General features: G+C 44.3%; 2 protein-coding genes across 2 annotated transcripts; one reads left to right on the forward strand and one right to left on the reverse strand.

Moving 5' to 3' along the window:
- Positions 1-989: 989 nt before the first annotated feature.
- LOC117437972 (uncharacterized) lies at positions 990-2,394 on the reverse strand. Its single transcript, XM_034073113.1, has 3 exons — positions 2,272-2,394; positions 1,601-1,950; positions 990-1,492 (listed from the first exon to the last, which is right to left on the reverse strand). Exons 1-3 carry the CDS (start codon positions 2,392-2,394, stop codon positions 1,279-1,281), a joined length of 687 nt encoding a protein of 228 aa, XP_033929004.1. The 3' UTR covers positions 990-1,278.
- CBLN1 (cerebellin 1 precursor) lies at positions 2,273-5,096 on the forward strand. Its single transcript, XM_034072846.1, has 3 exons — positions 2,273-2,659; positions 2,868-2,987; positions 4,165-5,096. Exons 1-3 carry the CDS (start codon positions 2,393-2,395, stop codon positions 4,360-4,362), a joined length of 585 nt encoding a protein of 194 aa, XP_033928737.1. The 5' UTR covers positions 2,273-2,392; the 3' UTR covers positions 4,363-5,096.
- The last annotated feature ends 17,419 nt before the right edge of the window (positions 5,097-22,515 follow it).

Genomic DNA, 22,515 nt, shown 5'->3' on the forward strand with positions numbered 1-22,515 from the left:
GTGGAGAGGTCAAGGCAGTGGCAGGAGGAAGGCCACCCTGACTCCTCCCAGGGGTCCCCCCAAAACAGCAAGGACAACCCCCAACTCCAGAGGAAAATTCCTCCTGTATCCAAACATCAAGGACAACTCCCAACTCTGGAGAAAAAACCCTCTTGTACCCAAACTAGCAAGCTGTAACTAAAGAGCTCTGTAGCACCAGAGAAGAGACTTCTGTTGTGCACAAGAAGTGTCTTAAAACGAAATATATGAATACATATTTTTTTACATAAAAGAGAGCCGCCATGTATAATGAAAGAACACACAGTCAAGAGCTTAGAAAATTGAAAAGGGCACAGTTGTGCTCCTTCAGTTTCCGTTTCCCCATGTCACCTCTCCGGTACGGAAAAGGGTGTGGAATGTTAATTTTTACTGGTTTTTATTTGCTTTACCCACGTTAATACCCATTAGAAATATTAATTTAATTTTTCAAAAAGTTTCTGATTCTGCCTTTGGACTCAGTTAAGAAGATAAGTGGTAATAACACATTATAAATCATAAGCTTATGTCTGGAAGTAAAACATGTCATGGCTTCTAAGAGGCTATGGCTCCTCCCACTCAGTTTTATCTCCGTTTTTTGCATCTCGGGATAGTTTTAATTTCTATTTTATTCTCTCTTCCCTTCCATTCTGACTATTGTCCTTCCCTTATGATCATTTTACAGCTACATTGCTTTCCAGAACGCTTCACTGCTGAATGTCTAAAATTCAGTATGGGGTACTTTTGTCCTCCCTGAGGTCGAAGGCCATCGGTTATAACTACATCTGTCCCCTTCGAGACAGCCAGCGCCAGCTCACGGGCAAGCTCTGGTACTTCAGAGACTTCGTCCGAGAACTGTACAGGCACACATGTAACTGGGTGGGGCAGGAACGTGAAGAAAGTTTTATTTGCAGCAGTTTTCAGAGAGAAATCGAAAAAGTCTTATGAATCCCACAACCCTAACAGCACAGAACATAAAAGAAAGCCTTTACCCAGATTCATAGTGATTTGCATTGGAACACCATTTTGGATAATACTCAGTTTCCCAGAGAGGATGCTACAAACTCCATTTAAGTTTTTATCTCTGAATATAAGTTTAATTTTGCAAACCGATTTGTCACTTAGAAAGTGACTTTGTTCCCGTGGTTTGTTTCAAGCTGTTCATCCATAAATCTCTTATTCTGCAATCCCGGGCTATGATTTTTTGAGAGCACATCCAGAATGCGCACTGTCCACGTGTCCACCACGACAGCGGTCTGCTCTTTAGGAAGCAACAACGGCCCTAAAAACGCGACCCGGGCTGGAGCCCTCCGGCAGGGCGCGAAGAGCGGCGGGGCGGGGCCGGCCCGAGGACCGGACCTTCCGCCACAGCCGGGAGCTCGGACGCGGAAAAGTCTCTAGTTTTGTGAAGTTTCTTGCTGGGGAAGCCTGGCTGAGACACTGCGTTCCTTTCCTCCCCGGGGTGCGAGCGAGGCTGCTGGAGAAGACAGCGGAGACCGGGATCCCGATAAGGGGGACCCTCAGCATCAGTGCAATCTCCGGCAGAGAGGGTGCGGGGGTGGGGGGGTGGGGGTGGGGGTGTTACCCGTCCTCAGCGGTGCAGTTTCTGTTGGTTTCGGCCTCGCAACAGCCCCTTTCCTTCCAGCTCTCCTCGCCCCGTTCCGACTCCCGGGCCCTCAGCCAGGCTTTACCCGACACCCCGCTTCTCGCCGAGCTGCCGCGGGCCCTTGTGCTCCGCGAGGGCTCTCCTGCTCCGCGCTCCCCTCCGCGCCTCGGCTCTCCTACCTGAGCGGCTGGGCTTGGCTCGGCTTGGGTCAGTATGGTACAGTATGGTACGGTGCGGTGCGGAACGGAACGGTGCGGTGCCGTAGGGTGCTGTGCGGTGCAGCGTGGGCGGCTGTTCGGTACCTGCTCCCGCGCCCGCGCCCGCGCCGCCTAACAAAAGCGACGGCCACAAACGGACTGCGCGGCCATTGGTGGCGGCGGCGCGCGGCGGGCGCCGGTTGGGCCGGGCGCAGCGGAGGCGGGCTCGGGGCGTTGACGCCAGCGCGGGGCCGGTGGGGAGGCGGGGTCGTGCCTCGCGCCGTCTTTGTGCTCGCCGGCAGCCCCGGCAGCGCCGCCGCCTCCCGCCGCCTCCCTCAGCCCCGCGCGGCGCGGCGGGCGGCTCCGCTCCGCTCCGCACCGCTCGGCCCCGCAGCGCTCCGCGCCGCGCTATGTGTGCGGGCGCTCCCGTGCCTCCTCGCGGCCGCTTCCCACCCGGCGGGGCGCCTTCGGCCGCGCTCTGAGAGCGCGGCGGGGCAGGGAGTGAGCGGTGCGGAGCACGGACGTGCCGCCCGGCGCGGCGCGGAGCGGCGCGGAGAGAAGGGAGTGCGGCGCCATGCGGGGCTCGGGGCTAGGGCTGGCGCTGGGGCTACTGCTGGGCATGGCGTGGCTGGTGTGCGGGCAGAATGAGACGGAACCCATCGTGCTGGAGGGGAAGTGCCTCGTGGTGTGCGATTCCAACCCCACCTCCGACCCCACCGGCACGGCTCTCGGCATCTCCGTGCGCTCCGGTAGCGCCAAGGTCGCCTTCTCCGCTATCCGCAGCACCAACCACGAGCCCTCCGAGATGAGCAACCGCACCATGATAATCTACTTCGACCAGGTGCGCGGTGGGGTGGCGGGGCTCCGGGCGCGCCGCCGACACCGGAGTAGAGAAGTTGCCGGGGAAGGTTGCAGGGCTGGGCCGGGGAGCGCCGCCCCGCGGAACCCTGCCCGGGAGGCGGAGGAGCTGCGGACCGGGGCAGCAGCGGGGCTGGGCGGTGGCTGAGGCCCTGCGGAGGTGCTGACGGTGCCATTCCCTTCCTTTCCAGGTACTAGTGAATATCGGCAGCAACTTCGACTCGGAGCGGAGCACTTTCATCGCGCCAAGAAAGGGGATATACAGTTTCAATTTTCACGTGGTGAAAGTGTACAACAGGCAAACCATCCAGGTCAGCCCCAAGCGCTGCCGCCGCGCTCCGCGGGCACCGCGGGAGGGAGCGGAGAGGGCCCGCGGCCTGACAGGGACGAGGCCGTGCTGGCGGCGGGGCAGGGCCATGCCCCTGGTCCACCGCCAGGAGTGGAGCACATACCTCCCGGCGCTTCCCGGCCGAAGGGTCGGTTCCCCAGGGGCTGCTCCGACTCCCGGTCACCGGCGGGCCTTTGCCCGCATCAACCGGGATGGGACGGGAGGAAAGAGCCTGCTGGCTGTACCCTTCCCGCCTGCCCTGGCCCCTGGGCAGCCCTGGGCTCCAGGAACACCCCTGCACAGAGCCCTGGGAGCCGCGGCCAGCGGCAGGCTCCTCATCTACTCTGAGGCAGCAGAAGGTTTCATAGGGATTTGGGGTGCAGGGAGGTGCCTATGGCATGGAGACGGTAATGAATGTAGCTCTGTATGAGTGTATGCAGCCACCCTTTACACATCTTTTGTATGCAGTTCGATGCATATGCATCGCTAGGTAGGGATAATAAATTACCAGCCTGAAGCCAGGTAGCATGACCTAGACAGGGAACCTGCCTGTGTAGCAATGCACAATTGCAAAGGTGAATATACAGCTGCATAGCACCTTCCTGGTATAAGCACCTTCACGCACCCAGACTGGGCAGGTAGCTTATTATTAACATGGGGTGTGCAGTCCTGGGATCATTAATGAGAGCTGAGCAGAGCTTATTGACTGTGTTGTGGCATATTGTCTTCTCTTTCTAACAAAGGAAAACTACCTCTTGAATACACTTCAAACGCGCTGACTCTGGCAGCTGTGGCTCTGCTCCTTGCTGTCTCTGAGGTTTCGCATAAAGCCATCTTTCAATAAGTATGAGCAGACCTCTTTTCATAGACTGAAAACACAGGCACCCTATTGAAATTCTTCAAAATAGGATCAATGTCCTGTTTTATATGCACTGGGTGTTTTGATGTGGTTGTCAGTCTAAAACAGTGGTGAAAGGCTTCTTCCTTTAGAGTACATACCTTTGCTGAGTTCAGATTGGTATTTCATTTTTATGGGGCTGGAGTTTCAGCTGTCAAAAGAGGCCCTTTCTTAACTAAGCCTTTCGCCTGCTAGGTGAGCCCTGGCAGTGTCATTGTCTGACTTTAACTGATGGAGGGCTTTGTTTTATCTTGCTCTTTAGGTGAGTTTGATGCTAAATGGGTGGCCAGTGATTTCTGCCTTTGCAGGGGATCAAGATGTGACCCGGGAAGCTGCTAGCAATGGAGTCCTGATTCAGATGGAAAAAGGAGACAGAGCTTATCTAAAACTGGAGAGAGGAAACTTAATGGGAGGCTGGAAGTATTCGACATTCTCTGGATTTCTGGTGTTCCCACTTTAAATCACTTCTTATCCAAGAAAAGGGAGAGATCTCTTACAAATTCACAAGTGGTAGCTGGGTTTAAAGAGTTGGGGACAGCAGAATTTTTACATTCAAATATTAAAGAAGCTAAATCCTGCTTAGGTTTGTGTACACCTGCTTTGAAGAATTACTACTTATTTTTGTTGTGTTGCAGCCAACAGGTGGGAGATGCTATAATTGATCAACCCCCCATTTATATTCTCCCACAAAATTGGTTCCCATCCCTGTGTCATTTGTGTAATTTGCCACCATTTCCCCATGGTTTCTGCCTCATACGAGTAGACTTTAGATATTTCCATTGTCCTTTACAGCATATTTTGTAGTTTTGTTTTTAAAACATGTTAATCTTGACTCTTTCTCTGAGTTTAACTTTTAAAACAAAACAAAAAAGAAAAAGTATTTTTGAATACATGGATGCCACGATGGAAGGGAAAATGCAATTCTTGCTCTGTATGGGCTGGCAAAGGGAAAATTTCTACGTTAAGAACTATTCACAGCCAACGCTGACTAGAGTATTTCAATATTTCTATGTAATTCTGAGTGATTGTGAAATTTAAGGCTGCTAAATGTTTTGATGCTTGTTTTGCTCTTGTACCATGTGGCCCAACTAAATACCAGGAAGTATACTGAACTTTTACTATTACTCCGTAATATATGAGTGAATATAAAAATTAATTTTTCTTTAATTCAATAAAGTTTAAACGGCACTTTTATTTTTCTCAACCAGAAATGAGGTTTCTCAATGCAGGCAGGCAGGGAAAGGAGGCTGCTCGGCGCGGTCCCAGGGCCGCGGAGCCCCCGCGGGTGTGGTTGCAGTGCTCCGCTCCCCCTCTGTGTAACACCCTCCCCGCCCTGAGCAGGGCCCCGCGGCCGTGCAAGCCCCGCTGGCAGTGCTGGCAGCACAAACGGAGCCGCTGCTAGGAAGTTTCCCGCCGGCTCTTCTGCCCGCTTATTTATAGCATTTATGTGTATCATATTCTGTAAACCGGATCGCATTTTATACGGCCGTCTAAAAATACCTGATGATGTACACTTCGATGCTCGTATTATTTATTTGCCAGTATTATTTTGTTTACAGTCTTTTAAAGATGTAAATGCTATAATTTTGCAGTACTCAGAGATTACTAATTTTATTAAAATGTGTGTATGGGGATCTCGATTGTATCTAAACTTTAATGTGAAATAAAGCAATGACACGAGCCTGTCGCTGAGTGAAAGAGGTTTCTCTGCTCCGCGGTGCGGTCCCGGCGGAGCCGCACGAATGCCGGTTCCCAGGGAGAAACTGAACTAGCTCTGAGGTGGGGATCAACACGAGCACAGTAAGCAACTCTTCTCGCTTTGTTTGCAGGTTCTGCCCTCGAAATAGCCAGGCGGAGACGCCTCTCCCTGCCCCGGCCTTTGCAGGGCAGTTCCGCGGCGGGGCGGCCGGCTGGAGCGGGGCTGGGCAAGGCTCAACCTGATCCTGAGGGGCCGCGGCCCTCAGTTTCCAAGCGAACACATCAGCTCGAGTCAGCACCCGCTTCTCTGTCACAGAGGGGCGCGGGGGCCAAAACACCTCCCACTCGCGCGATACCGACAGGCGCAGGTCTCGAACTGAGCCCGACAGCAGAAGGGAAGGCGCGGACGGCCCCCGCCGGGACCTCCGCGTTGGCCGCGGCACTTGCGGTCGCTGGCGGGAACCGTACAGGGAGACAGCCGAGATTTATGGGGAAGAGTTAATAACGGGAGGCAACCGAATTGTTTTCACTTGGAGTTATAACCTGCCCGAGACAATCCACATATCGGATTCTCCGGGCTGCGCGCTCCTCTCAATATAAGACACTTTATTACTTTACCCTGAAGCCTTTCACCGCTCCCGCACTGAGCTTCTGGCCGGGCTTCTCGCTCCTCTTCCGCAGCACAGCACGGCCCACCCTCCCAGCCGCCGCACCCTCTCACCCAGAAGAGAAGGGGACGAGCAGGGTGAGCGGAGCCTCTCCTGACCCCCGTGACCGCGGCAAGGGGGCAGAGGGATTTAGAAACCCCACCAAAAACCGCAAGGGGAAACAGAAATCATCGGGTTACAAGAGAGGAGCTGCTGCCCGCTCAGGGAAGCCGGCAGTCGCGGGGTGCCCCGGCAAGCTCCGGCGTGCGGGGGCTGCTAGTGCTGATGCTTCGCTTTTTGCTCTTTGTTTTTTTGGGTTTTTTTCCCCTGTCCCTTAACACGAAGCAAATAAACCCGCCGCCTCCCGCTGAAAGTTTCCCCCTGCTTGTGAGCGTCTCATTAATATTGTGCAGCTGGAAATTATATTACCCCCAATCGCAGCAAATCACCGCTCTGCGGCTATTGCTAAACGCCGCCGCGGCTGCCTGGGAAAGCCGTCTCAGCTCTCCGCCCGCGCAGCGAGCCCCCACACAGCTCACCGCCGTGCGGTACCCAGGAGTAAGCCTTATGCAGGGGGCAACCGCCCTGAGGCCTCCGGGGAGGGACAGTACTGCAGCATCCCCGTTGTGGAGGTAAAGTCGCCACCTCCCCAGAGCCCCTGTAGCACCGGCCCAGCCCATGGAGCCCTCGCTCGCTTCCCCGTCCAGGGGCCTGCCCCGGGTCGCCGGAGGGACGGGCGGGTCCCGCTGCCGCCCTGGCCACGCCCAGACTCCCCGCGGCTGCTGCGTGTAGAAGCGCGGGTAGTGCCGAGCCGCCGCGTGGGGCTCACTCCGGCTGCCGTGCCCGTGCAATGGAGCTCACTTCCCAAGAGTCCCGTCCTGGTCACGGGAAGAGCTGCATGGAGACGTTCACACGAGGCCTCGCGCAGCAGACAGCGCGCTCCTTGCGGCTGCCTCGCGTGTGGGGTGGGCGGGGCTCCCCGCGATCCTCGCACCTGTGCTGGAGATGCAGCGCCGTTTTGCTCATGGCTCTATGCTGGGCCTTGCGATCAGCGGTACTGTACTCCCAGGAGGAAAACGGGCTCCGACGGGGAGACCGGGCAGAAGGAAACTGGACTCTGGTGCAAGTGGCCGTCTGAGAGGTGCGGGTAATCGCGCTGAGGGCGGATCCGCCCGTCTGGCCTCGGGCGGGCCCACACCAGTACTCCGCAGCTGCAGCTTTGAGAGGCAGACTCGGCCGTGGCCTGCGGCCTGGCAGCAGAGTCTGGTTGCAGTCATCACCATCCGGGCTGCAGGGAGGTAGGAGTAGGCAAGGGGCTGTTGGGGCCTCAGTCACTCTCGGCTTTGCTGGGTGACCCCACTCAGCCAGTGGGCCTGGTGGCCTGTCCCACCCGCAGCCCCGCACCCTGCTCTTGCCAGGGTCCCCTAGCTCCCCGCCACCGACGTGTCCCTCGCTGGGAGGCCACGTCCCTCCAGGGCTCTGGGGCATCCTAACGCAGACCCCGCAGCCGAGGTACTGTTGAGCCTGCCCCTGGGCACGGGTGGGTGCGTGCTTACTCCAAATGTGAGCAGTTACTGTGCTTTACCCGGCTTTAATGTGTTTTTCAGTTGATGTAAGTAATGTCTGATTGAATTTATTGCTGATTAGCATTGAGCATTAGTTTACACAACAAGAAATTATGTTTCATTCAGTTCATTAGCATGACTAGTGCTTGGTTTATGAGCATATCACTAATGGTAATGACCAGAGTTGATTGATTTCTAATGTGAATATAATTACACAGTGTAGGGGAATTAAAGGAAAAAAAACTCCACATTTTTTAATTGTTGGGTTTTTAGGGAGAGTGTGTGGGGGTAAGGGGGTGGAACGGGAGAAACAAACCAACTCACATATGCACAAAGGATACAAACATAAAGATTAATAACTCCAGCAGGAGACAGCAAGTTTGGTCTAAAAGAAGAGAAACTCAGATGCAGTTAACTCTGGGGATAGTTAATGCACACTCCACACTGCAAAACATAATTTCTCCTCTTCTACCCCCAGGTACAGCTCAGACCCCAGTAAGTTCGCTTGGAAGAGGCCGTTCCCGAGGAGCCAGCAGAGGCAGGGCTTTGTGCATGGCCGGGCAGCCAGCTCCCTCCAGCCCAGGCAGCGGCTGCGCGGCGGCGGGCTCGGCTCGGAGGCAAAGCTGCTACGGAGCAGAAAGCGGCGCCTTCCTCAGGGTTCAGAAGGAGCAGATCAGTCAGCTGCAGAATCTTGGACGGCAGAGGCAGTGCCGCCCCAGGCAGGGAGCGCATTGCTCACCCCGCTCCCCTGATCCTTTCTGAGAGGGGCATATGGAGACTGACAAGTGTTGGAGAGCCTTGGCTGGAGCAAGGTGAAGGGCTGCAACAGGTAAGAGGAGCAGAGTGGGACTGCGTGGGCCACCCACCAGGTGGGATTTTAGAGGCAGGGAGGGAGGGGACAGTACTGTGAGGGCTGGGGAAGAAAAAGGCAGAAGCAGCTTGTGTACCTCAGCAGTGCCTGGTCTGTGCTTTGTGTCCCTGTTTCCTTTGGGACTGTCCTTTCCAATTAAATGGAAAGGTGGTCTGGGAAGGGAGATCTGATCAGAGCGTTTTGCTGGAGGCACTTCCAGTGGCATGTGCACAGGGAGTAAGGGGGAAGACTCAGGTTCTGTGGAACCCCTGTAATGCAGAAATGTGGGGTGGGAGGTGATTACAGAACTGTTTTCTGTGCTTCATCTTGGGCAGAGTAAGTGAGAGAACGCAGAGTATACTCTGCCAAAAGGTATCTGTTGTTGCTTACCTAGAAAAAAAAAAAGAGGCCTTGTGGATTTTTTTGTTATTGTTGGGTTGTTTTTTTTTTGTTTTTTTTTTCTTTTTTTTTTTTTTGGTGGAAACAAGCTATGTGTCTTGCTTTGGAAGAAAAGGGCTTGGACAAGGGCTAGCAATAAGCAGTCCCTGTGTCTTGGGGCATTGCTCCACTCTGTGCTCTCAACACTCCCTCTAGAAATCCAGTCTTGACCTGAGGCTGCACTGAGAATATGCCACTAGGTGATTTTCCCCACCTTCCAGGCGTCCTAGGGTACAGGACAATGGAGTGTATCTGCTCCAGTGGTCTTGGACTGTTGATCCCAGTGTAAACAGCTATGCACATATTTGCAGAGCTTTATCCCTCTCCACCATGCCAACTTTGAGCTATCTGTTGCTCAAGTAAGGAAGATGATGCCATTTGCCCTTTTGCAGCTTTATACCTTTGTTGGTGGGAAGCTGTGGTAATGAGCTGTTATACATTTTACCAGTTGTGAAATCCTACAGCATTTGATTCTTGAAATGAAACAGTTGCTGTTCTGAACTTGGGACATGTCTGGGATACTGAAAAGTCTTGTTTAGGGAATTTTCTTTCAGGAGGCAGTTGTGGAACTATTGGAGAATGGTTCTAGCATTGCACAGGCATCTAGACTTGTAAAACTTTCCCAAGGGTCTCCTGTCTAATCACTAACAAAAATGGGTTCACTGTCATGGATCTTCCTCACAGGATGCTGCTGCTAGTACTTTTGTGATTGGTGACCTTCTAATTTTTATTCTACTGTTGTGTAGCAAGTCATACATATTTTCATCTTATCCTCATACCATGTTTTGGAGAGCAATTCTAGCTGAGGAGACTGAAATTTTGCTAAGCTATTAGAAGAAAGAAAACTTCAGGAAGAGATTGTGGAAGAGTTTGAGTAAAATGGAGACAAAATGTGAATAATTGTCGTTCATATTAGTAATATGCTGTGTACAGTATGTTAGAAGAAATACCTGTGCATCAACTTCGGTTACATCTTCAGTCGGAAGTGCTGAAAATTTCTTACCAGAGACATCCAGCAGTAGTGCTATTTTTCTTTTTTTTTTTTTTTCTTTTTGTGTGTCTATGCAACAGTCATTCAAGGACTAGAGAATCACAGGAGAACTCCTGCTTTGTTTGCAGTTAATAGTCACACAGCTTATAGTGAAGTTTTCATGTAATTTTTGCACTTCGTACTAACAAATTTTAACCTGCTTTCAATGTTTTGGGCTTCAGGGTCATTGAAGTCAGGGCCATCTTCCTTGAGCTGCTTCTATACTAAGTGTTTCCCAGTGTTGCATGTAGTAAATAACCTTTCTAAAAGGTAAATATGTTAGTGAAAATTAAAACAATCCTGAACCTTTTCTGCTAATAAAAGCCCTATGCCACTACTTGCATGATAGTTGTTTTTGGTGTTGCTGTCCCCAAAGCAGCTCTATGTTTCTCTGTCTGTTATCTAATAAAAATGCTGAGTCTTAAAATAAATGAACAAGTCCTATTGCTCACTCTTAGAAGCTTTTTCCTTCAAAATTTCATGTAAAACACTCAGGATATTGGTCAGACTGCCTAATCTGGTGACCTGATAAATACTGTTTCTGTTGAAAGAATGGAGAAACATTTTATTCTTTCCCACACATGTGGTACTATTCCAGATTTCATGATTGTTGACAATCTGGTCTACCGGACTTGAAATTTCATGGGTCACTTCTCCTTTCTACTTTATTCTCCCCAAATTCTTGGGCATATGTTTTTAAATGATTGATGCGGATCCATAACTCCCTTCTGAATGCTTTTATCATTCTTTACCTGTTTTTTTTTTTATTTCCCGCCTGTTTACAGAGCTGAATTTTCTTACAATTCTGTCTGTTGAGGTGTGAGGAAAAAATCTCCTGATGTCTCTCTTTTTAATCCATTTTATTGTTCCTTTGTTGTCTTTTTTCAGAGTGATTAATCTCGCTATTTTAGTCTTCGAAGAGCTTTTCCAAGGGCTCGATTGTTCTTACAACCTAGAGAACTGCAGCGTCTAGTTTTGAAATGCCTCTTTTGAAATGGCAGGACCAGTTCTATCTAGAATAGTGAGATAAGGCTCAGCAGTTATTATATATAAAACAGAAATACTAATTCAGGTAGCCATGCATGTTGTCATGTGGCCAACCTCTTTCATTGATGTATTGAGCAGAGATCTTCACTGAGTTTTCTGCAATATTCCCAGGTACCTATTGTGGATTGATTAAGCTAATTGAGAGCCTCAGTAGTAATTTACTACCATTAATATACATAAATTTAACAACTTCGCTTTTAGCTTATCACGTATGTGAAGAATTGCACAGCTCTGACCAAACTCAGAACTAAACTGTTTCCCCAGGCTGAGCTAAGGCATCACTGAGTCTTGAAGCACTGGTTTAACGTAACCTTTTGGCCTGTCAAAATCATATTTATTTTCCCAATACACATAGTGTAAAGACTTAATTGACTAGAAAGGGCTCTGAAACAAATACACTGAGAGGAAAATCAGCTTCTCTCTATAACAGGAAGAGGAAGATCTTTCATTTTTAAAGTAGAGGTGCTAGAGCTCAGTTTTCAAGATCTGAGTTTAAATTCCAGTGGGTCATTAAATGAGATTTTTTTCTACTGACATGAATTTACATAGCTGTATTGCAGTGCAATTTCTTGCAACTTGTTTTGCTCATGCCTTCTTACTACAGAGGCCAGAAAACAGTGTTGTTATAGAAATATATCCCGGTCCTATTAGCTCAGTTGTTTCAAACATCAGATACACTTGCAGAAGACAAGGATTATTTGGATAACTAGAACTTTGGAAGAAATAGATCCATATATCTTCTTATGTTGTTTTACTTGCATTTGACCTGTGGCCTTACATGACACAACCGAATTATCTGGCCATGTTTTCAAGATCATGTAAAACTTCTGGGTAACTGTAGAGGCATTTAATAGTTTCAATGGAAACACATACCAGAAGGATGCAGTTATCCAAAAATTAAGATGTCTAGGATAGCTTTTGAAAATAATTGGAGTGTCTCAGGGTCAAAGTTATCCAGTGTGATGGTCACATTAAGTTTCAACAGTCTAAAGCTTTGAGTGCATAACCTATTCTGTGACAAACTTTTCCAAAAAATAACAAAATAAAAATAAAATTATTTTATTTTATTAAAGGTGTATAAAAAGAACAGTTAAAAGTATTGAAACATAACATATAAAGTAAGGTATTAATTTGAATAACATCAATTACTGTTTTTGCTTGAAATGGTGGATAGTTTTATAAAGGCATTGTCTCTTTTCTGTCAACCAGCAATCTTTTAGGTGGTACTAAAGATTTGAGTGCATGTCCTGTGTGGAAAAGGAAACACTTGAGTTGGTCTGGAGCTGTTTTAAGACAAAACAGGTAAAGTGCATACAAAAATGTGGAGAACACAATATATGAAGTTCAGAAATACAATTTTTGTTTCAGATGCATTTTTGTGTCTTTTTTTATGGCTGTGTCCTGGGTTCAGCTGTAGCAGTTATTTTTCTCCTTCTTAGTAGCTGGTGCAGTGCTTGTTTTTTTGACTTTAGCCTGAGAACAGTGCTGATAACACACCAGTGTTTTCAGTTGTTGCTGAGTAATGTTTACTCTGATCAAGGACTTTTCAGTCTCATGCTTTGCCAGTGAGGAGGGGCACAGGAAGCCTGGAGGAAGCAGAGACAGGATACCTGACCCCAGCTGCCCAAAAGGGTATTTCATACCACAACATGTCATGCCCAGTATATAAACTGTTACCTGTAAGGCCCAGATTGCTGCTCAGGTTGGGCTGGGTATTGGTCAGTGGGTGGTGAGCAATTGTATTGTGCATCACTTGTGTTTATTGTTTTCTTTTCCTTTTTCCCTTTTAGTTTTATATTCTCTTCCCTTGTTATTTCCTTTATTGTTTTTATTACTGATGATAGTAGTAGTGGTTTTGTATCGTACCTCAGTTACTGGACTGTTGTTATCGCAACCCATGGGATTTAAATTCTTTTGATTCTCCTCCCACCCTGCTGGGGAGGTGGAAGTGAGTGAGCGGCTGCGTGGTTCTGAGTTACTGGCTGGGCTTAAACCATGGCAGGCTGAGGTGATCATAGCAGGAGGTAGTATTGGCTTCTCTGAAACCCTGCAGACTGGTGCTCGGGTTCTCTAGGCCAGCTAGTCAATACCCGCAGGTTTGCTCATGACTGCTTTATGCTAAATAACACTGGTAATGTGGCCAAATCCCTTTGGTTACATGCAGCTGGGAAGATAAATGAGTCCTATATAATTACAAATCAACTGCAGAATAATAATTTTAATTTAAGCATGTTTTTAATGTTCCCTTTATTGGAATGTGTTTCAAGCAAAGCTGGAAGATGTAAATACAACACTGAGATGTTATTTCTAAATTGATATAGTTAGGAGCTGGTCTGATTAGTGCTATTAATGTCAGTGTGTTCCAAAGAAGGGAGGGCTGTTTATTCAGCTGGCTTTACATGTATTCTCTTAATTTGAAGCTGTGTGAATACATTTTATATTTTCTGAATGTATCTGTCACATTCTACCTTAATGGTGACAGCATATCATACCACACTGTGTTTCTGTCTTACTGTATCTACACTAGTGTCTAATGAACACTTCTGCACAAAGGCTGTTGTACATAGTGCAGCTGAGTGAGTTCCTGTCTGACAGAGATGCTTTTCACTCAGCTTTTTACGTCTGCAGTTTATGGAAATTTCCCTCCTGTTACACTGTGGCCAGGTTGCAGCTAACCCTGTGTCTATTCTTAGGGTCAGAGGAAGAATGCAAGGCACTTCTCTGCATCTGTCCAGCAGGAAAGCATTTTTGTGAGCTTGAAGCAAAGGGTCTTTTACACAGTAGGAAGCACTAAGCTCCTTAGAGCAAGCAAGGTGACGCCTGGCTGCGCATGATCACTTGTAGGAGAGTTTCAAACCCTTTGCCACAGCAGTTTACGTCTTTGCATGCATCATTGGTAATATGCTGTAGAGATACAGTCCTTTAGATGTTGAGACATATTTTGTACATTCTTTGGATGAAGTTCCTCATCTGCTGAGTTTCTTCTACAGGTTGTGCAACTCTTCAGTTTTCACTGGCTTAGGTGTCCTCCTTCTCATATAGCCTGGTACTTCAGCCTTGCCAATCAGATGGAGACCATCTTTGCTCTGTTAACTTGGTTTGTGCTTACCTTTTTGTATATCAGCTGCCTGTCATCTCTGAGATTAACTTGGAATATTTTTTTTCTTTAATAGCCCTTTCCAGTTTTCTCCACTACCTTTGTAGGTTGCTCATGCTGTGCTTTTCCTTTTTTTTTTTTTTTTTTTAGAAGAACCCATTGAGAATACAGGATTAGACTCTGGGGGAAGCCAAAATATGTTAATTCTGGCTGAAGTATTGGCTACCTACGTCTCTCATTGGTTCCTCAGGAAATAATGGAGATAGATACCAGTGTATATAGTTATTTTGTTGAGAAGCCCACAGTTTTGCAAAACACTTAAGAATGTGCTTGATATGAAAAATACATTTATTCAGTTGAAAGTGACAAGGTGCTTCATATTCTTAAAGCACTTAAGCATAAGCTTACCAGAAATGTAGACTAGATAATAGCAGTATGAGGGTTGCTTTGTATTTAAACCAGCAGATAAAAGTGGCCTTTTAAAAAATAGAAGATTTTTTTAGAAGGAATAAAAAGAATCACAGGCAACAGTCAGCTACTTTTAAGGTAGATCTTGACAAGATGGCAAATGCTATGCATTTCTGAAGAAAACAAGACAGTTGTGGAGTTTTGTTCTGTCTTTACATTTAAGCCAAAGTTAAGAAGTTTGCTGCTTTGAAAATGAAACTTGCTTTCTTAAATAGTTCTTTATTGACTCTGGTTGGCATATAGCTGTGTTGTGAAGTGCAGTAATAAAAATGATGGAAAAAAAGATTGCTTGGGATAGTAAATTTATGCAACAGCTGAGGTTTAGTTTCTGTGCCTGTTTTACCGGGGAGGCGAATTGTACCTCTTTGGCTGGCATGGTTTACTTTATTATCCATACAGAATAAGGTGATGACTCCTCCCTCTCAGATTTATGCATGGTAAAAGAGCCCAGAAGAATTAACCTATTGGGAGCTCCTCAAATAAGCATCCATCCAGGTTCATGACTGAGCATAAAGTTTCTCATGGTTCAGAATTTAATGTTACAAGGGAACAAAATACTTTCCACTAAATGATGGTGAAAACACAGTAGGGGGTATTTTGTTCAGGGAATACAAGCTATTGTCCTACTGTTGTCCAGAAGGCAACATACATCAAACAGAAGATGTCTGCCTTACATTCTAGCTAAATCAATGTTATTTCTTCCAGAATACTGCTGCTTCCGTTCCTAGAGATAAAAAAAAACATAGCCCAGTGTCTGTAGATAATTCCTCCTCTTGGGCTTTCTGTCCTTGACCAGCAGAAGTTTTTATTTTTCTTAGAAAAGGAAGACTTTCTTTATCCCTGGAAGATTAAATTGCCTTGCTGGCACATCTGGCTCACTGAGAAAACAAAGGAAGAAGAGTGGATAGGGAAGAAACAGAAAAGAAAATAATTCGAGGGTATCTTTATAGTCTCCTGTTGTTAGGATGTCAATTACTATCATATATCACATATATCGCAAACTTGTCATACCTTGGGGGTTTTATGTTTTTTAAATTTTTTTTCCCCTTCACCTACAACTTGTACAAAATATATTAACTATCCATAGGAAATCTTTTTTGCTACTGGATTCATCTTTAAAATGTAGCCATAATGCTCAAAGGGATTTATTTTTTACATCCAGTTCAGAAGGATGAATATGAAAAGATCAAAGCTTTTTTAATCCAGTTGTGCATTCCATGGGAATAATTGCAGAAATTAGTGCCCTTTTCAGGTTTTCAAGTTGGCATTGCTCTGTTTTAAATGCTGTTACCTCACACTACAAACTCGCTGAGAATGATAGATGAAAAAGTGTATTCTATAACTGTGGGCTCTGATTTAACACTGTAACACTCCTTTTGATGAGTGCAGAGTGCATGCAGTTACTGTAAACATGGATTTTCCAAACTGGTCTATGGGAGTAGAGAGAAGGTTAATGAACTGAGAAAAAACAAAATTTCTTCTCTAATTGACAGAAAGGTCTGCAGGGAGTCAGCCAGGCTGCACACAGGTGAGCACAGAGTGGGCAGGAAAAAGCGAAGAAGAGCAGGTTTCAGCAGAGTTCAGTGTAATGCTAAAAACACTTTCTCCATTGTGGCTTGCAGAGTCGGTAGCCTGGCTTAGCAGAATATTTCAAGTTTGCTTGGAGCCCATATCGATGTGAGCAGCCATGGGATGTGAAAAGTGCTGGCTCACTGATGTCTGTGAGAGAAACTACAAATTTCCTAGCATTTAAAATACAGTTTCTGGATGATTCTTTGGGTAATCATTAAAGTTACCGACATGTTTTTATTTACCTTTGGTTTGTTCATTCTGTGATGTGGTTGTACTATAGGAAGCATGCCCAATATCTTTAAGGTACGATGACAAAGATTAGAAATCACAGTGAATCAGACTAAATTACATAAAAACACCCCTTATTCAGGAAAGGTGAAAAAAATGTTTCTGTATGTTGGAAGACTTAAGCATATGATGTAATCTACAAAACTAATAGCCTCTATGGATAAGTGCACAAAGAAAATGAAGAGAAATCCTTGCCTTTTATAAATGTCAAGGTATATTTACACATCTCTTTATGTAAGACTCCTGATAAAAGTTTCAACTTCTTTCTGTTTCTTCTGCGTCTTAACTGTCAATCCTCCTTTTCCAGCAGCTCCTGTTTTATGTATCATTTGTAAATTTTACCTGCCCTTCCAGATCTATGTAGATTTTCTTTTGTCTTTTGATATGTTTCATCATGACTACTGCATCCTTCTAATTTCCTACACTTTCTGCATTTGCTGTCAATTGGCAATTAGCATAGCTAATTTATTTTCACTCCCATAATAGTGTTTTAATACAGTTACAGTGTCTAGTCCTTTGTCTCCTGAAATTCCCACCCGTCAGGTTTCCAGTGGGTAGACATGCAGGATTTCCTCTGATGTCTCTTGCTGTCCAGGCTTCCAGCTAACAGAGCTACAGCTGTCTTAGCTGTCCTGAAAACTGAAATTGCCATATGCTTCCTTTTCCTTGACCATCCTGCTGCACACCTACTACATTTAAGTTTTCTTGTTAGTTCTATTACAGCATTTCTGTAAGAGTGTTTGTCTTCACCAGGGCAGCTTTCCAGCCATAAGCAAATGTTAATTATTTCTAAAATGCACACATGCATACTTCAGCAGTACTTGACCATCATTACTCAGTAGGACTGTTACTTTAACCATGGATGTACTAGATCTTTTTGAACAAATTTTGCTGGATTGGGTTGCATGAAAGATTGGACGAATGTCTAGGTGCTTCTGTCTTTCCCAAATTTATTTAGGTATTTATAAGAAAAAAAGATTTTTGTCTCTTAGTGTCTTTTACATGGGCTATTTTTGATCTGACCCTAATTGTCCAGGAGCTATAGAAAAAGAAATTTCCAAAGCAAATGAAACATCAGTTACAGCCTTACAAGCTTCTCTGGGGCACAGCTGTTTCCTCTAACTCACCAAACACATTGCTTTGGGGAACAAAAAATGTATTTGTTCTCTGTGATACTTCATTATTTGGCTTCCTTTAAACAGCCAGTTAAGAACTAGTTGTTTTTGATAGTGATAGCTGATGCTGCAATCTGAGTGAAGTATCTGGCTGTGGCTTTAACATATGTGACATAAATTATAGCATGGATAACTTTTCTGTTGTATGTTAAACAACTCCACTCATTTGCTTCACAAGGCACTTAAACAAGTCTATACTGATAATTTAAATCCATTGATATCGTAATGAAGTCCTCATCTGTTCTTACTTGTGTGGCTTGCAATTACTTTTTGTATTTCTTCATTATTATTGTGTAGTCCTTATATTGCATGTTCTTCTCCATAATATCCCTGAGTTATTTTTGCTCACAGGACCAGCAGTTGCAGCTCCTTATATTTTTAGATTTACTACACAAACACAAGCAAAGAGAATTGTACGTATGCTATGTGCATAAGAATGCATAGTGAGATCTGCAGAGGCCTAGTTAAATGTCCTACTAGCTACATGTACGTTTTACAAAGAGATTTCATAGCACCTCACAATTTTGTGTGAGCATCATGCACATGCAGTGCTCAGGAATTGCATGGAGAAGGTAAGTTTAGTTATTACTTGCCATAAAATATCGCTGAGCTACTAGAAAAAGAAAAATAATCAGCTTTAGTATCATCTCTCTTCTCTTAAATAATATTACAGTAATTAAATTTTAATATGTAAGGTCTTTGCAGGTCATTAGTGCTATAACTCTGCATATATGTGCCTGCTTCAGAAAACAATTCTGTCTATAATCTCATAATGTTGAATTCTACCTGGCAGTTTTATTTGAACTTAATTTCTTTTTCTTCTAATGCTGTTAACCTGAGAGTTATGAGACAGGCATCAGCTGACAGCACCAGGGGAAGGATAGGTATTGGCAATGGCATAAAAGCAGAAGGGAAAGAAAAAAGAACAGCTATTGTAGCATTTATCAGTATTCTATTAATAGCCTGCTCAGACACAACTCTGGAATAAAATAGACATTCATACTGCAATTTCTTTCAAAGGTTGAATCTATTCATCTGCATGGTTACAAGACAAAAGTCTAAACCTTCCTGATATTATAGCTGTTTTATTGTATTGTTATAATGAGAAGAAACACCTTAAAAAAAAACATTGCCTTAGGTGTAATATTCCTCTCCATTGCCTATGGAGGGAATGCAGGTACAGCCAGCTATTCTTCCTAGAGTGCTTTTTAAAATAGTGTCTTTACATGTGAAAACAAAACTATCTGTAGCCAAATATCCAAGCAGGTAGATGGGGAAAAGTCTTTTAGTTTAGGTTTTGATTGACCATCCATTGAAGTGTACAGGAAGGCTCTTGTTTTCCATGGGTTTTTTATCATTTCATTGAAGGAGTATGGTTTCACTGTGTGTAAACAGGTAGAGGGCTGCTCCACAAAGCTCTTTCTTTTTTTCAGTGAGGATTTTTAGTGGAGGTCTGTTTAGATCCTGGTTCGAATTTCAACCGTCTAGTTTGAGTAACTAAGACTCCTGGATTAGGAGCCTCTGAGCACTCTTCTGTGGAGACCATCTGACTTGGCCACTGCATGTGTCTCACTCTTTCCCCTTGATATTGCAGCCTTTCTTGGGCAGCTACTTTCCTAAATTAGGACCTCACCAAAGTGCTGTCTGTGAGGGAAATAACATTGGGCATTGCTTGTTGTAGAGTTATACTGGTAAACTTGTGAACCCCAAGTCAGGGTAAAAAAAAACAACCCAAAACCAACAAAACCATACACAAATAAATGGGTCATGCACTTATTGGCTTGACTTTAGCAGGTCTGTGACCTATTACTACCTTTTTTAGCAGAGGCATTGCACTCACAAACTTAAATAACGTCAACCAATTTCTTTCAAGTTCATGTACTTTGGATTTTGTCCAAGATCTTATTTAAAAGAACTCATTTCCTCCACTGGTACAATGTGATTGTTAAGCAGGGAGAAAGAATTTCAGTGAATGGTACAGGTTGTTGAAGATGGCATTTCAAATTGTCCTAAAATACTCCTCAAAATGGACTGTAGCTACCCAACAGTTTCTTCAAGAAGAATTGAGACTTTAAAAAAAATAAATGCTTTTCATGTACTCAATTATTTAATTTTGTGTTAATGAATGCAGTCAGTCAGTGTGGCTTGTTTCAAGATGTGTAGGGAGGATTAAAAATGAAAAAAACCACAAACACCACAACATTTTGAATTGCCATAATGAGCTGTTATTTTATTCTGCTTGAGAAAGTGAGCTAGAATATTTTACTGAGAAATGCTGTGTTTTCTTACAAATATTTAAACTACTGAATTTGTTCTTTTGAGAAGTGCTGTATTCTGAAATAAAACAGTCATTTAATTTTCAGTTGTAATATTTTATTATTGCAGAAGAGAGAAAGTTAACTGGGATCTTTGATAAAACCTATTTAGGCAAAATACTAGAACATTGAAGTGGGTTCAGATTACATTAGAAAGCACTTGTCATGTTCAAGATTATTGGCAGAGAAAGGAGGATGAAAAAAAAAAGTAATACCATATCACTGTTCCCATTTGTGAGCTTCAGGTGTTGTTATTCTGTATTTTGCATCATTTGTTTTCTATAGTCAGTTATGTATGTTTAGATTTATGGAAGCTGAATGAGAGCATTTGAAGAAAATACTGCTTTAAGGTGGAGTGGTATTCAGTGCTTAAAGCTAAGGGTAATAATTGCATTGTATACTTAAGAACAAACAAGTATTTGGACAAGTATTTGGTAACTCTGTAATAGTTACACTAATGTCTTCTAGGTTTTTGCTGTTCTAGCTAGTCAGCCATTGAAGGGAAATATTTTTGTGTGCACGTTTCTGTTGTCTGCCTTGTGTCAGAAAATGCATGTAAAATGCTACCAAGTCTGACACCTACTTTGTCTCCAGTGTTTTCTGTGTAAATGATTACCTGGCTGCATGGAAATAGGAGAAGTGTCTTCTGCTACAAACAAAGCTTCCAGCTTTCTGGAGGTTATTCTCATTTGAAGTCAATGGAAGGGAATATTACTGGGCTTGTTTTATGTGTGATGAACAGGCATGAGAAAGCCTGAGAAATGAGCTTAGCTGTCCTTTTTTGATGGAAGTTTCTAGCAAGTAAAATGCACAGATGAAATGAAATTAACCTCACTGCCCCATGATTCACGTATGAGGGATTTTTGCCATACACTTTTTTAAATCTAGCTCTACAGACAAAGTTGAGGTTTCCACTGTCTCAAAGTCCTAAGAACAAGCTTTTGTCTCTTTGATAGCCGAAGTAAGAGACACTGTTCTGATTATGAAAGAAGAATTTAAAATTTAACATGAAAAGATGAAACAGAAACCTACTTACAAGAGACTGAGCTTTGCAGAATGCACTTTTGTATTGCAGTATTTTGAAAAAAAATTCCTCACAAAAGATTTTTTAAAAGAGGAGCATAAGAAGATAATTTCCTTTTTTGACATGCTTTACCTTTGCGAAGTTACTGGGCTGTTGACAGGTACAACAAGATGTGCTATGCTTACATGCTATTAGTGCAGTAGGCTTTGAAAGATGTCTAATTCATTGGCATATGTGACAATTTAGGGTATTAGTTAACAGTAAGACTCTGTAAATAAAGTGAATTTTAGCTACAACTGCTGACGTGAGCTTCAGTCAACATCTGCAGTACAGGGCTGAACTATACTCAACAAATAATGCGTTTTATGCTACAGAGATGGAAGTTGGCATTATACAGTGTGTATGGTTCAGTCTGAGAGCAATGGTAATTGCAATATATTGAAGTTTTGCATTGTAATAAAAATAGACACCATTAGTGGATACCATTTATGTCATTAGTATTTAGTGGTTGTGTGTTACAGCTTTTTTAGTGCTCATAAAACTGTCTCTGCTTGCAGATATGTGACAGCACTGATGTAAATTTAAATGTTTAGAAATCCATAAGACATAAAATATAGATAGTAAATAGGGGCATAACATTATAGACAGAACCTTAATAATTTGGCACACAAATGTTTATATATTTGCATGTCTAGTGCAGAAATTAGCATAATTATGATCAAGTTTATACTACAGAAGAATTTGATTAAACAGAGAATAACAAATAAGGTGAAATTGAAACACATAATGCAAAAGCAGCACAGAATTCTTTTGGATCTCCAAAAGGGAATTTGTGATGTTGGAAGGTATATCTTTTCCATACATCTGGTGAGATATTGATTTTTCTCTTTATAGACTTTAACTAGTTACAACACCTGTTCAACTAACTAATATTACAGTTGTTCTTAGGAAATGATTATGTTAATTAACCCAATAAAAAAGAAAATAAGGTTCTTAGGGAACCCAAAGATAGAGATTGGCTGGCATTTTAACAGTAAAGGAGCCAGCCAGCATAGGGAAGGTCATATAATGTCTAAATGAAAACAGCAATATGTTGTGAATTTGGAGGCTGGTGTGAGGACAGTGAAGCAGCTGGCTAAGGAAACATGTCTTTGGAGGATGTGGTGGGAAGAAGTCCAGGAATACAGCACAGTAGCATTTCCCTAAATACCAAGTGTTATACATGACCCAAGCATGCAAGCATTTCTGGGAAACCTTTTTTTTTAAAAAAAATTGATTTAAGGAATGTCACTCGGATTCTGCTGGCAGTTACTCTAGGATCTTTAAGAAGTTCCCATCAGGGTTGATTTTCCTCTAAGAGACTACCCACTGTGCTTTACTTTCCCTGGTGTCTGTGCCA

This window comes from Melopsittacus undulatus, chromosome Z (genome assembly GCF_012275295.1).
Source record: "Melopsittacus undulatus isolate bMelUnd1 chromosome Z, bMelUnd1.mat.Z, whole genome shotgun sequence".
NCBI classification, from domain to species: Eukaryota; Metazoa; Chordata; class Aves; order Psittaciformes; family Psittaculidae; genus Melopsittacus; species Melopsittacus undulatus.

Excerpts from the sequence above, each read along its gene's own strand:
- CBLN1 (XM_034072846.1), top strand. The coding sequence starts at position 2,393 with ATGCGGGGCTCGGGGCTAGGGCTGGCGCTGGGGCTACTGCTGGGCATG. Across the intron at positions 2,660-2,867 it reads TGATAATCTACTTCGACCAG|GTACTAGTGAATATCGGCAG; the intron begins GTGCGCGGTGGG and ends CTTCCTTTCCAG. Across the intron at positions 2,988-4,164 it reads ACAACAGGCAAACCATCCAG|GTGAGTTTGATGCTAAATGG; the intron begins GTCAGCCCCAAG and ends CTTGCTCTTTAG.
- LOC117437972 (XM_034073113.1), bottom strand. The coding sequence starts at position 2,394 with ATGGCGCCGCACTCCCTTCTCTCCGCGCCGCTCCGCGCCGCGCCGGGC. Across the intron at positions 1,951-2,271 it reads GGCCGAAGGCGCCCCGCCGG|GCGGCGCGGGCGCGGGCGCG; the intron begins GTGGGAAGCGGC and ends CGCTTTTGTTAG. Across the intron at positions 1,493-1,600 it reads AACTGCACCGCTGAGGACGG|CAGCCTCGCTCGCACCCCGG; the intron begins GTAACACCCCCA and ends TGTCTTCTCCAG.